Source organism: Dreissena polymorpha, chromosome 2 (assembly GCF_020536995.1).
Source record: "Dreissena polymorpha isolate Duluth1 chromosome 2, UMN_Dpol_1.0, whole genome shotgun sequence".
Lineage (NCBI taxonomy): Eukaryota > Metazoa > Mollusca > Bivalvia > Myida > Dreissenidae > Dreissena > Dreissena polymorpha.
Genome location: NC_068356.1, coordinates 120,570,727 through 120,589,868, shown reverse-complemented (window position 1 = coordinate 120,589,868; position 19,142 = coordinate 120,570,727). Strand labels below are relative to the sequence as shown.

General features: G+C 38.2%; 2 protein-coding genes across 3 annotated transcripts in view; one reads left to right on the top strand and one right to left on the bottom strand.

Annotated features, from left to right (window-relative positions):
* The window catches only part of LOC127868755 (protein mono-ADP-ribosyltransferase PARP14-like), a 100,988-nt gene that overhangs the window by 68,578 nt on the left and 13,268 nt on the right, over positions 1–19,142 (bottom strand). For both annotated transcript variants that reach the window (XM_052410784.1, XM_052410786.1), the window contains exons 3-4: positions 10,236–10,421; positions 2,004–2,237 (exon numbers count right to left, since the gene is read on the bottom strand). In XM_052410784.1, the coding sequence (XP_052266744.1) occupies positions 2,004–2,237; positions 10,236–10,421 (420 nt within the window). The remainder of the gene's footprint in view (positions 1–2,003; positions 2,238–10,235; positions 10,422–19,142) is intronic.
* LOC127868770 (uncharacterized) lies at positions 4,537–7,139 on the top strand. The gene is made up of 4 exons (XM_052410826.1): positions 4,537–4,828; positions 5,244–5,314; positions 6,028–6,218; positions 6,341–7,139. Exons 1-4 carry the CDS (start codon positions 4,583–4,585, stop codon positions 6,370–6,372), a joined length of 540 nt encoding a protein of 179 aa, XP_052266786.1. The 5' UTR covers positions 4,537–4,582; the 3' UTR covers positions 6,373–7,139.

Here is a 19,142-nt window from a genome sequence, read left to right as displayed (position 1 = left end):
GAATTCTCAATTACAAGCACCACATCTTACATTATGGATTCTCATTTTCAACTCTCATCTCATACATTTTAGACTCTCAATTTCAAGCACCACTCTTACATTTTGGACCCTCACAACCACCATTTTTCCATTTTGTACTCTTACATACAACATCCTCTCTTATATTTTGGACCCTCATTTAAAACACCACCTTTCACACTTGAGACCCTCACTTACAATCCCCATTCTTCAATGTTGTACTCTCAATTACAATGCGCTCTCTTATATCGTGGGTTCTCACTTACAACCTCCTCTATTTCACTTTGGACTCTCTCACTTACAGACTCCTCTCTTAAATTTCAGACCCTCACTTACAGCCTCCTCTCTTACATTTCAGACCCTCACCTCACTTACAGACTCCTCTCTTACAGTTCAGACCCTCACTTCACTTACACCCTCCTCTCTTACATTTCAGGCCCTCACCTCACTTACAGGCTCCTCTCTTACATTTCAGACCCTCACTTCACTTACAGCCTCCTCTCTTACATTTCAGACCCTCACCTCACGTACACCATCCTCTCTATCATTTCAGACCCTCAACCCACTTACAGACTCCTCTCTTACATTTAAGACCATCACCTCACTTACAGACTCCCCTCTTACATTTCAGACCCTCACTTCACTTACAGCCTCCTCTCTTACATTTCAGACCCTCACCTCACTTACAGCCTCATTGCCTCACTAACAGACTCCTCTCTTACATTTCAGACCCTCACTTCACTTACAGCCTCCTCTCTTACATTTCAGACCCTCACCTCACTTACACCCTCCTCTCTTACATTTCAGACCCTCACCTCACTTACAGACTCCTCTCTTACATTTCAGACCGTCACTTCACTTACACCCTCCTCTCTTACATTTCAGGCCCTCACCTCACTTACAGCCTCATCTCTTACATTTCAGACCCTCACTTCACTAACAGACTCCTCTCTTACATTTCAGACCCTCACTTCACTTACAGCCTCCTCTCTTACATTTCAGACCCTCACCTCACTTACAGACTCCTCTCTTACATTTCATACCATCACCTCACTTACAGACTCCCCTCTTACATTTCAGACCCGCACTTCACTTACAGCTTCCTCTCTTACATTTCAGACCCTCACCTCACTTACAGCCTCATCTCTTACATTTCAGACCCTCACCTCAGTTGCAGCCTCATTTCTTACATTTCAGACCCTCACCTCACTTACAGACTCCTCTCTTACATTTCAGACCCTCGCCTCACTAACAGACTCCTCTCTTACATTTCAGACCCTCACCTCACTTACAGACTCCTCTCTTACATTTAAGACCCCCACCTCACTTACACCCTCCTCTTTTACATTTAGGACTCTCACAACTCCTCTCTTACATTATGGACTCTCACAACTCCTCTCTTACATTATGGACTCTCACAACTCCTCTCTTACATCATGGATTCTCACGTACAGTCCCAACTCTTTCATTTTGCACCTTCACTAAAACTCCCACTCTTACATTTTGGACTCTCACCTACAACCACCATTTTACACTCACTGAACACCCCTCTCTAATATTTTGCACCTTTACCTACCCCCCCCCCCCCCTTGCATGTTTGACTCATACTTACAACCTCCTCTCTTACATCTGGCACACAGAACACCCTAGTCTTACATTTTGTACTGTTACAGCCCCCTCTATGAAATTGTGTACTCTTACAAACCCCTCTCTTACATTCTGTAATCCGACTTAAAACCCCTCTCTTACATTCTGTCCTCTCAATTACAACCCCCTCTCTTACATTCTGTCCCCTCACTTACAACCCCCACTCTTACATTTTGGACGCTCACAGCCCCCATTCCTACATTTTGGACGCTTACATTCCAGCAGCTCACTCTACCCTAGTCTTACATTTCTCACTCTGGAACTCTAGCAGCTCACTCTACCCTAGTCTTACATTTCTCACTCTGGAACTCCAGCAGCTCACTCTACCATAGTCTTACATTTCTCACTCTGGAACTCCAGCAGCAGGCACCCGTCCTCTGTCTCCTCCACACGGTTCTTCTTCAAGGGCCCCCCGACCACGTCACGCTCAAAGTAGTGCTTGAGCGTCTCAGTGCTGCGTATCTGGTGATCACTGCTCACCACTATTGCTGTAGGCGCTGGCATCTCACACACCTCTAAGGTCTTGCCATCTAGCTTACGGTTACGCACGTTTTGTTTCAGTCTCCCCATTTCTAAATGAAGTTTTCATGAAAATATGCGTTTTGAAAATCTTGTAAAACACAAATGCTTACAAAGATTTCATTGTGTCTACAAGACAGTGTAAACACAAAAATATTGGCAGGTATTTGCCTGGCTTAAAATTTTGTCAGCCAAATTCGCCTTACTATGGCATAATTCTTCTATTTTTACTATTTTAAAGGTTTTTATCAGTAAAAAGTTGTACTGTATGGAAATATATCTTTTCTTCATCCTAATTGGCCTATTTGTAGCAATTTGACGTATGGCAGAGAAAGCTCTAACTATTGTAAATAAGAGATGTGTTTGTAAAAAACACAATGCCCCCTACTGCGCAGCTTTGAAATAAAATTTCTATTTATCATTTGGCAGGTATAGAAATTATATCCCTTTAAAGCTTATTACTTCCCTTGGATTTTGTCCAATCCAACGAGGGGGGGGGGGGTCCACAGGTGTGTAATGAACCCTACTATTCACAAATTAGTACAGGAAAGAAATGATAATTAAATCATTTAAACAAGAGGGCCAAGATGGCCCTAGTTCGCTCACCTGAGAGGAGTCGGATCATTCAATCTTTACCAAATGTCAAACTTGACCTAGATATTGTCCAGACAAACATCCTGGTCAAGTTTCATCATTATTTCATCTGAGAGTCATGATCAATGTACCTATGAAGTTTCATGATCCTAGACGTAAGCATTCTTGAGTTATCATCCTGAAACCATTTTTCTAAGTTTAGTCACCGTGACCTTGACAGCCATTGTGTGAATACGTTTTTTGGCACTGTGACCTTGACCTTTGACCTAGTGACCTGATAATCAATAGTGGTCATCTGCGAGTCATGATAAATATACCTATGTAGTTTCATGAACCTAGGCATAAGAGTTCTTGAGTTATCATCCAGAAACCATTTTACTATTTCAGGTCACCATGACCTTTGACCTAGTGACATCAAAATCAATAGGAGTCATCTGTAATGATCATTGTACCTATGAAGTTTCATGATCCTAGGCATAAGCGTTCTTGAGTTATCATCCAGAAACCATTTTACTATTTCAGGTCACCGTGACCTTGACCTTTGACCTTGTGACCTGAAAATCAATAGGGGTCATCTGCAAGTCATGATCATTGTACCTATGACCTTTCATGATCCTAGGCATAAGCGTTCTTGAGTTATCATCCGGAAACCATTTTACTATTTCGGGTCATCGTGGCCTTGACCTTTGACCTAGTGACCTGAGAATCAATAGGCTTTATCTGCGAGTCATGATCAATGTATCTATGAAGTTTCATGATCCTAGGCATAAGCGTTTTTGAGTTATCATCCGGAAACCATTTTACTGCTTCGGGTCACTGTGATCTTGACCTTTGACCTAGTGACCTAAAAATCAATAGGGGTCATCTGTGAGTCATGATCAATGTATCTATGAAGTTTCATGATTCTAGGCATTAGTGTTTTTGAGTATCATCCGGAAACCATTTTACTATTTCGGGTCATCGTGACCTTGACCTTTGACTAATGACCTGAAAATCAATAGGGGTCATCTGCGAGTCATGATCAATGTACCTATGAAGTTTCATGATCCTTGGCATAAGTGTCTTGAGTTATCATCCGGAAACCATCTGGTGGACGGACCGACCGACATGAGCAAAACAATATACCCCCTCATCTTTGTAAAGGGGGGGGGGGGGGGCATAATGAGAAAACTGCCCCCCTCTCAGCAGCCACTGACCGGAACCATTTTTGAACTCAACTCTCTTATCAAGGAAACAAATGTTCTGAGCAAATTTCATGAAAATTGGGCCAAAAATGTGACTTCCACTGTGTTCACATGTTTTCACAAAATACATATAGAGAACAAGAGGGCCTGAAAGGCCCAAGGTATCCCCCGCAACATATGCTTTGTTTGAGGATGGGTGCAAATTGGACGGATGAACACAATGATAGATGGACAGACGGAGGACAATAACACAAAACTAAGTCAAAGGAAGGTTCTTAAGCCTTCACAATTTATTTAGGTGAATTAATAAGTCGTGAGTTTTCACAAAAACGCGCTTCCAAGATATCAGGGCTCGAAATTAACACTCGCACACTCGCAAAATGCGAGTGAAAAATACCGATTGCGAGTTAAGTTTTAAGCCACTAGTATTTTTTTGCGAGTAAAGAAAAAGTGAAAAAAAACGAGTAAAAATGCTTAATGCGCTCGACATCGTGAACGCTAAACTGTAGGTCTATTTATAGGACGGCCGAATACCCGTATGCGGAAGCGCGCAGCTTGTATGTAGACTGGTATACTTAATACACATTTTATTTACACGTGTTCATTGAACTAGAACAAATATGGCGAAGCGAAAAATAACGAGTTTCTTTTTGCCAACGGATAACAATAATAACGATACAAACGAATCCTCAGACTTAACCGTTGAGTCACAAAAAAAAACGAAATTAAATCCTTCAATGAAAACCGTTAAAAAGTGGGAGAAAGAACTTAATATTAAACTTAAACTAGTTGTTGATGAAGATGATCACGTCAATCAAATGTTCTGCGAGGATTGTGTGCAGTTTATGCCTGACCAGACGTCATCGGTATGTAATAATATATCGAGAAGTACTTATTGTTTATACATAATTAATAATTCATGTCATTGTTGTAATTGAGCTGCTAAGAATTATATGGCTTGCATTGAAAAAGAACGTCACGGGTGTCAAGTATGATATGTATTTTGGTGACGTAGTATGATCTGTATTTTGATGACGTCACACTCCTATTTCCTAGAATAGCCTTAAATAAATCGGAGTATAGAAGACGTTTCCAAATACCGTCTTTATCCTAATAAACGCATCCACCCTAATAAACGCGACCCTATCGTATAAAAAATGAACGAGTGATTTTCGAGTATAAGACACTGCCATTTGGACTTTGTAATGCACCGGCATAAATAAATTCGTTGGAAAATAATTCAAAATGCTGCATATAATTTATTTTAAACTTAAATTTCAGTTTGTGACTGGATGCACATCAATCAAGAAGGAGTCTGTCAAGTATCACAGGGATTCGGTCATTCATCAAAGGTCCATTGATTCAAAAGCAGCCCAGGAAAAAGAAAAAAGTGGCGCACCAAGTTCTTTAATTAAAGGCCTGATGAAACTTGATGAAGTTCAAATTGAAAAAATGGAGAAACTTTTTAGAACTGCTTTTTATATTGCTTATAATGCTAAGCCCTTTACTGATTTTAAGGATTGTGTAAACTTCAAATTGACAATGGCCTAAGTTTAGGTGACACATATCTGAATGACAAGGCTTGTTTTGATTTTATTGGCCACATTGAAGGATGTTTGTTTGATGACCTGAAAACAAAACTATATAAGTCTCCATTCATAAGCATATACTGTGATGGAAGCACTGACAATTCCAATTCAGAGAAGGAGGTCCTACTAGTGAAAATACTTGATGACTTTTATCCCAAAATTTGCTACCTAAAACTAAAAGAACCCCCTAATACCAAAGCTGATGGCATTGTTTCTGCCATCAACTTGGCTTTTGATGAATTTGAAATGCCGGATTATAAGCAAAAAACTGTCGGGTTTTGCTCTGATGGAGCATCAGTGATGATGGGGAATAAGCAAGGTGTAATACAGCAAATAAAAGATCAGGGACCTTCTCCATGGATCTTGTCTGTCTGGTGTTCAGCTCACAGGTTAGAACTGTCTTTAAAAGACAGTTTTAAGGAAGAATATTTAGACACTGTTATTGAAGTACTAACCAGTGTTTACTATTTCTACAGGGGTTCAGCCAAAAGAAACAGGGAAGCGGAGGAAATAGCTGATCTTATGGATACACACTTTACAAAGCCGGAGCGATGCAATGGAACACGTTGGGTGGACCACAAGCTGAGGGCAATATCAAAACTCGTCACAAACTGGAAAATCCTTGTCATGGATATGATGAGTTACAGCCAGGACGATAGCAATGCTGGTCAATATCGCGCAAAAGCTCAAGGAATCCTTAAAAAAATGATGCAATTTAAATTTATTTGGTTTATTCATTTTATGAAAGACTTGTTAACTGAAATAGCCAAGGTTTCACTTCAATTTCAGAAAGAAGATCTAATCCTATCAAGTGTAGTTAATAAACTGCAAACATCTAATGAATTGTTGCGTCATCTTGCTGACAATGATGGCGATAGTCTGAAGGACTTTAAAATCAAACTAAATGGGGACCAGTATGAAGATGAAACTTTGAAAAATGTTATAAATTTTGAGACACTTGACAATGAAAAGGGACGACTCGTGCAGTTAGTTATTGATTGTTTACAGAGTAGACTTAATAATATTGACAGTGACCCGCTATATTTGAGCTGCCTCGTTTTAGATCCGAAGAATTGGCCTTGTGTAGCTGACCAAAAAATACTTTTATATGGTAATGACAGCATAAAGTTATTGTTAGATCATTTCAAATCTCCATTGTTAAATGCGGGTTGTGATATAGATTCAGCGATGTCGGAATGGAAGGATCTGAAATTTTATATTGGAAGAGGAGAACATTTTAAGGGACAAAACCCATTTAATATCTACCAACGAGTTAGCCACGAAGACATTGGGAGGGAAGAGTACACAAACATTATGCTTGTCATTCATTTGACCAGTTTATATCCACTAAGTAATGCATCATGTGAACGTGCCTTCTCGATCATGAAACACATGAAGAATGACTGGAGGTACTCCCTGAGTAGCGAACGCATGGACCAGCTTATGCGGATAAAAATTACTGGCAAGGGTGAAGAGTTCAATCCAAAGTGGACAGAGACCCAAAAGACCTGATGTGGGTCCTTATGGTCCAAGGAACTGAATGATATCTTTGTATGATTGTTGATAAATAAAATGTGTATGTTAAGTACTTATTATGTTGTTGTAATAGTACAAAACTAATGTCCAAACTTGCTTTTTTATGTTTCTAGCAAAATTTGCGAGTACCCTTTTGATTTTGCGAGTTGGTGTAAAAGCTACTCGCAATGTTTTGCGAGTAGAAAAAAAAGTTAAATTCGAGCCCTGGATATGGCTCCGGACACAAAAATGCCTATAGTAAAAAGCATTTTTTCAAGATACAAAGGGCCATAAGTCTGTTTTTAACAGATGGTGTACAATGCCATTTGGTGTGCATCATCCTCTTATGCATATATATACTCATACCAAGTTTAAATGAAATCCGCCAAAGCACTTCCAAGATATGGCTCCGGACACAAAAGTGCCTATAGTAAAAAGCATTTTTTCAAGATACAAAGGGCCATAAGCCTGTTTTTAACAGATGGTGTACAATGCCATTTGGCGTGCATCATCCTCTTATGCATATATATACTCATACCAAGTTTCAATGAAATCCGCCAAAGAACTTCCAAGATATGGCTCCGGACACTAAAAAGCATTTTTTCAAGATACAAAGGGCCATAAGTCTGTTTTTAACAGATGGTGTACAATGCCATTTGGCGTGCATCATCCTCTTATGCATATATATACTCATACCAAGTTTAAATGAAATCCACCAAAGAACTTCCAAGATATGGCTCCGGACACAAAAGTGCCGGACGGACGGACAGCTGGACGGATGGACGGACAGCCGGACGGACGGACAACGCCAAAACAATATCCCTCTGCCTCTGGCGGGGGATAAAAAACAATATCCCTCCGCCTCTGGCGGGGGATAAAAATGCCCCGCCCACTGGCGCCATGTTTTTCACCGATCCCAACCATTTTCAAATTCGTCCAAGATATAAATAAAGCCAATGTTTTGACCAACTTTCATGATGATTGGGCAAAAATTGTGACTTCTTGAGTGTTTACAAGGTTTCTCTATAGCCAAATAGGGAAAACTGCCACTATATACATATAGAGAAAAATGCCCCGCCCACTGGCGGCCATGTATTTTGCTGTAGGCGCTGGCATCTCACACACCTCTAAGGTCTTGCCATCTAGCTTACGGTTATGCACGTTTTGTTTCAGTCTCCCCATTTCTAAATGAAGTTTTCATGAAAATATGCGTTTTGAAAATCTTGTTAAACACAAATGCTTACAAAGATTTCATTGTGTCTACAAGACAGTGTAAACACAAAAATATTGGCAGGTATTTGCCTGGCTTAAAATTTTGTCAGCCAAATTTGCCTTACTATGGCATAATTCTTCTATTTTTACTATTTTAAAGGTTTTTATCAGTAAAAAGTTGTACTGTATGGAAATATATCTTTTCTTCATCTTAATTGGGGGGGGGGGGGGGGGGGTCCACAGGTGTGTAATGAACCCTACTATTCACAAATTAGTACAGGAAAGAAATGATAATTAAATCATTTAAACAAGAGGGCCAAGATGCCCCGCCCACTGGCGCCATGTTTTTTCACCGATCCCCACCATTTTCAAATTCGTCCGAGATATCAATAAAGCCAATGCTTTGACCAACTTTCATGATGATTGGGCAAAAATTGTGACTTCTTGAGTGTTTACAAGGGATCTCTATAGCCAAATAGGGAAAACTGCCACTATATACATATAGAGAAAAATGCCCCGCCCACTGGCGGCCATGTATTTTCACCGATCTCAACCATTTCGGAACTCGTCCGAGACATCAATTAAACCAATGTTTTGACCAATTTTCATGATGATTGGGCAAAAATTGTGACATATAGAGTGTTTACAAGGTTTCTCTATAGCCAAATAAGGAAAACTGACTGCCCACTGGCGGCCATGTTTTTCAACGGATCGGAACCACTTCTGAACTCAACCAAGACATCATTAAGACAAATATTTTGACAAAGTAACATAAGGATTGGGCATGAAATGTGACTTTTACAGTGTTTACAAGGTTCTTCTTTCTTTGACCTAGTGACCTAGTTTTTGACCCGGCACAACCCAGTTTCAAACTTGGCCGAGATTTCATTGGACCAATCTTCAGACCAAGTTTCATGAAGATGCGACAAGAAATGTGGCCTCTAGAGTGTTTACCAGCAAATGTTTACGGACGGAAGGACGGACAAACGACAGACAAAAACCGGTCATTAAAGCTCACCTGAGCAATCAGGTGAGCTTAAAAAACCTTTGACAAATCAATCATTTGAGTTATAAATAATCAAAATAAAATATCTGTACAGTAACTGTGAAAAGAACTTAAATTCTTGGTAAGGAAATATATAATCTGAGATTTATAATTATATAAATTACTTCCCTTGAAAATAATTGTCTCTAACAAATCTCTATTTTTAGTAGCAAATAATTAAAAGCCACTACCGTGACTGTAGATTCACCACTCAAAATGTGCAGCTCCATGAGATACACATGCATGCCAAATATCAAGTTGCTATGTTCAATATTGAATTATTATCTCCCTTTAAAGCTTATTACTTCCCTTGGATTTGTATTTTTGACCTTAGACCTTGAAGGATAACCTTGACCTTGACATATTTCCACGATGTGTTTGTCAGAAACACAATGTTGCCTACTGCGCCACTTTGATTTATTTAACAAAAATATATAATTTGGCAGGTCAGATAATTATGTCCATTTAAAGCTTATTACATCCCTTGGATTTGTTTTTTCGACCCCTTGACCTAGTTTTTGACCCGTCATGATCCATATTCGAACTTGACCTAGATATTGTCTAGATACAACTTCTGACCAAGTTTTGTAAAGATCGGATGAAAACTATTTGAATTAGAGAGCAGACACGAAAAGTGTGACAGAATGACAGACACACGGACAGTGTGAAAACTATATACCCCCTTTTCTTCGAAAGGGGGCAAAAAAAGAATGTTACAGAAACTTAAGTTTGAGTATACCTACATGTATACCACAGTGGCAACAAATTGTTTAATTCATGTAACTCTTGAAAATAATAAGATGACCTATTAACCTGAGAATTTCCTTCTACAAAATGAGCACATGTACACATTCACAGCCGTTAGATAAACGAACAACACTATGACAGCCTGCATGCCACATTTCACCTGACCTGGTTTCTGCGTAAAGACAACAAGAGCTTCTGTGTGGTCAAGGCTGAACAGTATATTGTCCTGGACAGCTGTCGGCTTGCCAACAATCTCAAAGTAGTTACGGATGCTCTCTGCCTGAGTACGGGGGTCCAGACCTTGCACAAACGCATACACAACCATGTTCTCCATCCGGTGGAAATTGGAACCTAAGGACAAGAAAATGTTAAGTTAGAACATTGTCATATATTAAGAAGATTTTCAATCAAGCAAAGACAAAGTAAAATGAAATGACAGTAGAACACAAACACTTTATTTCACACAAGAAACCGTCGGAGACGGGTGATGCTCCCCAAAGGTTTTTTTTGTCACAATATTTCACTATATATTCAGATAAAAGGAAATGTCTTGAGGGGCATAACTTTGGACAAAATAATTAATTTTCAAAGGGCCATAACTCTCTAAATAAATCATCTAACCAGAACCCACAAATAACATACTCATCTCCTCAAGGTAGTTAAGCTTCCCATAAAGCTTCATTGAATTCCGGTCAGTAGTTGGGGGGACAAGAATTGCACTATATGTACAATGGAAAATTTCAAAGGGCCATAACTCTGTGAAAAATCATCCGACCATAACCGGCTGATAATATGCACATCTCCTGTTGGTAGTGAAGCTTCCCATAAAGTTTCATTAAATTCCGGTCATTAATTGCTGAGAAATAGCCCGGACAAAAATTGTGCACGGACGGACGGACACACGGACAGACAAAGCGGCGACTATATGCTCCCCCAAAAAATTTTGGGGAAGCATAATAACTGAACAAGGTATCAGCTTTATTTATAAAATCACATCATAAAGTTCTAAAGGTTCATATCAGTCCCATTTTGATAAAAGCTTAAAGAGACTTGATCCTCATAAAACTAATCAAGCTGTATAACATAAGAGTAACAAGGGCTGTTTGTAAAACATGCATGCCCCCCATATGGGCTGTCAGTTATAGTGGCAGCCATTGTGTGAATAAGTTTTTTGTCATTGTGACCTTGACCTTTGACCTAGTGACCTGAAATCAATAGGGGTCATCTGCCAGTCATGATCAATGTACCTATGAAGTTTCATGATCCTAGGCCTAATTATTCTTGAGTTATCATCAGGAAACCATAAAACTGCCTTGAGTCACTGTGACCTTGACCTTTGACCTAGTGACCTGAAAATAAAAAGGGGTCATGTGCCAGTCATGATCAATGAACCTATGAAGTTTCATGATCCTAGGCGTAAGCATTCTTGAGTTATCATCCGGAAACCATTTTACTGATTCAAGTCACTGTGACCTTGACCCTTGACCTAGTGACCTGAGAATCAATAGGGGTCATCTGCCAGTCATGATCAATGTACCTATGAAGTTTCATGATCCTAGGCGTAAGCATTCTTGAGTTATTATCCGGAAACCATTTTACTGTTTTGAGTCACTGTGACCTTGACCTTTAACCAAGTGACCTGAAAATCAATAGGGGTCATTTGCCAGTCATGATCAATGTACCTATGAAGTTTCATGATCCTAGGCATAAGCATTCTTGAGTCATAATCCGGAAACCATTTTACTATTTCTAGTCAATGTGACCTTGACCTTTGACCTAGTGACCTGAAAATCAATAGGGGTCATCTGCCAGTCATGATCAATGTACCTATGAAGTTTCATGATCCTAGGCCTAAGCATTCTTGAGTTATAATCCGGAAACCATTTTACTATTTCTAGTCACTGTGACCTTGACCTAGTGACCTTAAAATCAATAGGGGTCATCTACCAGTCATGATCAATGTACCTATGAAGTTTCATGACCCTAGGCCTAAGCTTTCTTGAGTTATCATCCGGAAGCCATCTGGTGGATGGACCGACAGACGGAGGGACTGACCGACCGACAGGCGCAAAACAATATACCCCCTCTTCTTCGAAGGGGGGCATAATAAATAGACAGAATATCAGTGAAACTGTTGGTTGGTTTGGTTTGTTTTGTTAGATTTTTTGCCATTTCCAAAAGTATTTCAGTCATAAGATGGCAGTCAGTTGACCAACTTGCACTTTTCCTAGGGCAGCTGGGTCATCAGTGCTAAATGCACATAATGATGCCATGAACTGACAACGGCCCTTGAATCACAGGAAGTTGAAAATGGCGGGGCTTGGGATCAAACCCATGATCTTGTAGTCCAGCCCTCTGCCAACTAAGCAAGTTGGGCCAGTTTGAAACTTATAAAATCTCCCTGTTGATGCGCTTTGTGAATTAATGGGTAACATGAAAGCAAGAAGACATTGGAAACAATAACTTATTGAAAGATCAGCAGACTGAAAAAATGACGTTGACCTGACATTGGGAGAATAATGTGACAAGATTTGCATGTCTAGCCTTTGCATAATACAACAATTTCAAATTTCAATGATATAAGTCCGAGATATTATATGCAAACAAGTTATTATACAAATGCAAATAACTCCCTCGAAAATCACTGATGCAGAATGACCTGACTATACGCGTCTGAGATATTAGGTTTGTAGGTTTTTAAATCGACAAAAGATGCATATACAAGTAATGGATATTTTAGAGCATGGTAAATGTTAAGTATTATAATTTCCTCACAATTATCATAACCACAACAAAAATTTGCGAATCTGAAATTTTTATTTTTTATTTTGTGAATTATCAAAACATGAAAAGGCCCTTTTAAGCTTCTTATGAAATAATCCCCCTTGTCTTTACATGTTGTTGAAAGCATGCATGCAAAATTATGCTACACAATAATTAATTGATAATATTGTGAAACACAGCTCGCAATTTTGAAAACCCAACTTGATCATCCTTCAGGCACTATGAAGAACAGTCAATAATGAGATTTTTTATTATTATTGATCGATAATCTTAAATTATAACAAGTATACATGAGATGTAATTGGGATCCTACAATCTTTGGTAAAACCATGGGTATAAACTATGGAAAAACCCATCTTATTCATGCAGTGATTTTTCCCTTCTTCATATTAAAGTGCATGTATAAGTACTTTCCCAAATGAGGAAAAAATACGCAATTCCAAAAATTGCCATCTGAAAGATTTCCACATTGAGGGAAAATATTGTCAATTTGTTCCAAAAGTGCATTATCAGCAAGTGAACAAATGAATTGAGCTCTGAATTTCAAGCCAAAATGCATGTGAATGAATAATTGAATTGTTTAAGCAATTTTTACCAAGCAATTAAAAAAAACAATCTGAAAATTTCATGACACAAATGTCCCCAATTTCAGGGTTTTTCTCGCTAACTTTTCCCAATTAGTGTACATATAGGTACATTTCCACAATGCCCCCTATTGCGCCTCTTTGAAGCCATATATTTGACTTTTGACCTTGAAGGATGACATTGACCTTTCACTACTCAAAATGTGCAGCTCCATGAGATACACATGCATGCCAAATATCAAGTCAGGGCTTAACACTAACTTTTTTTTCAACTAGCCCATTCGGGCTAGTAAATGCAGAACCTACTAGCCCTGACCAATCTTTCATGTGCCCTGACCAAAGTATCATCAAAACCTAAATATTTATCATTTAACTTGTATTTTCTTATGCGTGGAGATGTGCAATTATGGTTCAATCATTCTTATCAGCTTGCCTTACTTAACTGATGCTAATGAATTCAATATTCATCTACTTAAGACATCTATTTGTAATCTTCACGCCATTTCGGGAGAAATTTCCTTGTTTTTTTTTCCTCATACTTTCTTTTACTTTCCTCCTTCCCTTTTCTTTTCTTATCCGAAGAACCCCCATTTCCACCTGTAAAGCCAAACTTAAACAACCACATGAACATTAAAACCTTTTTACATTGATTGCCGCGGTTGCCGTCTGACAACAAACGGTAATAGAATCTTAGGTATCGCAAAATAACAAATATTGTGTTACGGTAGTCGTAACAATTGTACAAGGTTAACTCTTTACTAAAAGCTGGGATCGACCATTAATATTAGTTTTGCCAAATGAATTGCGTAAAAAAGATTGTCAAAACACTTCTAATCGATCAAACAAATTAAAATTATTTAAAATTGATAAATCAATAATAATTTTATATTAAATTTGTGTTAATGTCGAGTTTTATACCTTCATCGATCCCGGACAATCCTGGGCGATCCCGGCTTTTAGTTAAAAATGTATTTTTATCGAGAAAACACTTCACTTCGAGGAAACCAATCAAAACCGTATCTAGCGGAATTCTGTTTAAAAATAGGTACTGACGTGTTTTACCAGGAAAACCGCCGGGGATTTTCTGAATTGGCGGCCTCTTTTTGATTGCAATCAGGGGGTTCCAAATCTATTTCGAGTAACGATCTGTTTGTAGTCTCCGACTTCACTCTGGGATTTAATTGTCATCTGATCATACTGTATTAAGATTTTTGCATCTTTCAAAAGCTTATTTAAAATGCAGTTTATTGATATAGAACACATAATCCCGCCAAAAATACACACGACCGGTCGGGCATGTTACTGGGACATTGGCTAGCCCGGACCTAGGTACAGGCAGTGAATGTCGTTCGGACGTGCCTTAGTGTTAAGCCCTGCAAGTTGCTATCTTCAATATTGCAAAAGGTATCGCAAAACTTTACCAAGGTTAAAGTTTTGGGACAGAATGACAGACAGGCCAAAAACAATATACCCCTGATCATTCGATCCGGGGGCATAAAAAAACAAATTGCTGCCAAGGATATAAAAATGTTGACATCAATTAAGAGTTAATGGTCGTTTTGTATATTTATAGTCAGGGCTTTCCTTAGACCTCAAATCTCAAGAGTCAATGACTCTTAGGACCAAATTTTCAAGAGTCAAAATCAAATTTGTACGAGTCATAATTTTAACGCAGGAGAGTCAATGATCTTTTGTACTTTAAGCAAATTACTGAGATATAATATATAAAAAGCAACAAATTTACAAATATCTAAACATTTATTTCTTATATTCCAGTCAATAAAAGAGATAATGTAAACATACATTGTGACCAACATTGAAAGCATAGTGAAATCAATACGAAAAAAACACTCGCACTTGTAGTGACATAATATTTATCAGGGGTGTCAATTGTCCCAAATTCGACATACGGAAAATTAAGCAGAGATTCAGAGACCGTAGGATAAAGGGAATAGAGGACAGAGCCCCTCGAGCCCTTGCTTATTGTTATTCTTTATTTTCTTTCTATGCGCAATTTTTTGTGAGTACAAAGCAAAATTTTATCAATCAGACCATCCGTAACACCGCATGTGTATTCGTCATTCTATAAAAAATGTTATCAAGAATGTTGGAAATAAATTAAAATCGACGAACCATACCGTATCTGAAAACGACTGTCTGAAAACAGGTAGAGATACATCGTTTGCGAATGAAATAAAATGTGTTTTGTTTGTCTGCAAAAAATGAAAGCCAGTAATAACTAATAAGTAACCTAGCAAAAACGCAATGAATATATAATTCGGTTGACATATTGTTTTAAGTATGATATTGCAGTGCTTTACTTTGCTAATAGATAATTATTAGTTGACGGACATTAGCAACGTTCGTAGAATGGTACGGTTTTCGGAGAGTAGCGAAGATGTTTCGTCAGTTACTGCTCATGTCAGTGCCAGCCGTTTACCATCAAAATACCTCTTTAAACTAACTAATTGGATTTACATTTATCTCAAAATCGACCCTGGACGGCTCAAATCTGGATTTAGTTATTTCATGTGCCATCTTTACCGAAGACGTGCGACAAACACGCCGATTTTCTATGCTGTCTCAAATGGTCAATTATTACACCTATGTTGTAATCAATTAGCACATGCAGCATCCAAATTTGTCACTTTGCCACACGGTCAGTTATACCAGTTCTATGGTTATTTTTAGCAACTCAGATGCAAAGCGTGTAAATTGACGTTGCAGACAGTACATAACTTTCGCGCGTCTTTGAACGGAGTTAACATGGAATAAAACAGGGTTGGGTACACTGTATTCAGCATTGAAAATACCTTCTGACATATTGTGGAAGTATTTCTCAAAATATTGTGGATATGGATGTTATAATTATATATTGGATATTATTAAAACTGACGCGGGTGAGTCCATTCTGTTTTAGTGGGTTTAATACATGTCGTTTCTGCAAACAGCTGATAACAAACGCTCAGATAAATAATGGAACGTTGATACACGCGTCATCGAAACAGCAGTGTTTTAATTGGTCATTACTAGATTTCTCAAGGAGCAAAACTCCGCCTACTGGGCGGACTTGTGCTTCAATGATTGGAAACAGTCGATAACGGTTAGCATCTACCAAAAGATACTCCGCCCCAAGCCAATTATCGATTACTCTTAACAACTTTTGATCTCTTTGCCGCAAGTCGGTACATTCCCCCGGGTCAAATGTGACACATGACGTAATTTTCTCAAGAATCAAACTAGGGTATTCTGTAATTTTCAAGCGTCAAAACCCGGGAGCTCCGGTCAAAGGAAAGCCCTGATAGTTAATAAGACATATTATTTAAAATGTCAGCCAAGGTAAATGTGTGTTGTTCTACTTTCCAACATCTAGCTCATTCTGAAGTCTAATTTTGATCAATAAACATAAGACACTGTCACAAAATGTTATACTGGTATTTCAATACTGTTATTGATCTAATTATGCTACTAGAGCAAATAATTGAATGGTTGAATGATGACTATGATTTGAATATCTAATGCAAATAATTTTTGTATATCAATTGCTTCTACATGTTTCCATACTCTAACTACATATACAAATACCTGTGAGCATGTCCTTTACAACTGGACAGGTGTTTTTTATTATCTAGCATAAGCATTAGAAAGAAATCAATCAACATTTACACATCTGAATGTTTCCTACCACTAACTGATATTAACAAAATAATTCATGAATAAAGGTATGAAAATTCAAGAAACAAGTTATTTACCTTCTAACATTTCTCTAAAGTAAGCACAAACTTTATCACATTGAGGACTACTATGAACAGATCACACTTAAATCACAAAACAATTCTTTTACACAACTTAACCCCAGGTAGACACTCCTCGCAACAACACACTACAAATGGTAATACCACAGGACAAAACAAGGAAGCTTATTACAAATTTAATTTTTGGAGTTCCCAGAATCTTCATTTATAGCAGGAGTTAGTTGGCACCAATTAAGGTTGAACATGAAATAACTACATATTACACAAAATGGTCTACTGGCAAACAACAATGAAATTAATAAGTAATTTACATCTATATTTAATTCATTTGCTGTATGTTTTTGTCCTGATTAAGTTGATATTAGGGGAATACAAAGTTTTTGTATAGATCTCTATGAGTTTTTATCTTATTTTATGGGCAATGGCTCACAGGTTCATGGTAATTTATATCCTTGCAGTAGCACCAGGTTAACAAGATGCATACCATAAGATCAAATTAAAGACTAAAAGAGTGAAACAAAATTGTCAAGGTGTTTGTCAAGCCAAACAATGCATATTATATAACTGCATTCAAGCATGTAACAATAAAATAATGAAAATTCCTATTATTCTGAAACACTAATGATGTTGCAGTGTTTTTTTTTAATTTGGGAACGGGGCCTAGCCCTTTTGGATTGGGGCAAAAACTCATCACTTTAACTAATTTTGGGTAATCGGTGTTGGTTGTTTTATAAACATATACTTAAAAATTAAGAACAAAATCATATTCAGTATTATCTTTGATAAGATTCAACTCATAGAGCTGGATAGAAAGATGAACTGATTTTTTTTTATCCCCACGTTTTTCGGAGAAAAAGTGGGGATTGTGTGGTTATCTCCGCCGTCCGTCCTGGCCAATTTCTCCTCCTACACTATTAGCACTAGAACCTTGAAACTTACACACATGGTAGCTATGAGCATATGAGCGACGGTGAAAGCGACTGAATTTTGATCTGACCCCTTGGTCAAAAGTTATGGGGGTTAGGGTGGGGCCAGGTCAGAGATTTTCCTGTGACCGTGATTCGAAAAAGGCTCATAACTACTGTGTTCCTTCAGATATTGCTTTCATATTTAGTATGCATGTGTATCTAGACAACACCTATCCATGCTCATACAATTTTTTACCCCTGTGACCTTGACCTTGTACTTTGGGGTCAGTTTTAAGGTTTCGAAATCTGCGACCGTGATTCGAAAAAGGTTCATAACTACTGTGTCCCTTCAGATATTGATTTCATATTTGGTATGCATGTGCATCTAGACAACACCTATCCATGCGCACACAATTTATTACCCCTATGACCTTGACCTTGAACTTGGGGTAAGTTTTCAGGTTTCGAAATCTGCGACTGCGATTTGAAAAAGGCTCATAACTACTGTTTCCCTTCAGATATTGCTTTCATATTTGGTAAGCATGTGTATCTGGACAACACCTTTCCATGCGCATAATTTTTTTTACCCCTGTGACCTTGACCTTGAACTTGGGGTCAGTTGTCATGGTTTCCAAATCTGCGACCGCGATTCGAAAAAGGCTCATAACTACTGTGTTCCTTCAGATATTGCTTTCATATTTGGTATGCATGTCTATCTAGACAACACTTATCCATGCGCACACAATTTTTTACCCTTATGACATTGACCTTGAACTTTGGATCAGTTTTAAGTTTTCAAAATCTGCGACCGCGATTCGAAAAAGGCTAATATCTACTGTGTCCCTTCAGATATTGATTTCATATTTGGTATGTATGTGTATCTAGACAACACCTTTCCATGGGCATAAAAATTGTTACCCCTGTGACCTTGACCTTGACGCCAGTTTTCAGGTTTTGAAATCTGCGACCGCGATTCGAAAAAGGCTCATAACTTCTGTGTCCCTTCAGATATTGCTTTCATATTTGGTATTCATGTGTATC

Bases quoted from the DNA above. Each gene is read 5' to 3' on its own strand.
- LOC127868770 (XM_052410826.1), top strand. From the start codon at position 4,583: ATGGCGAAGCGAAAAATAACGAGTTTCTTTTTGCCAACGGATAACAAT. The intron at 4,829-5,243 runs GTATGTAATAAT...CTTAAATTTCAG, and splicing joins TGCCTGACCAGACGTCATCG to TTTGTGACTGGATGCACATC. The intron at 5,315-6,027 runs GTCCATTGATTC...CTATTTCTACAG, and splicing joins GATTCGGTCATTCATCAAAG to GGGTTCAGCCAAAAGAAACA.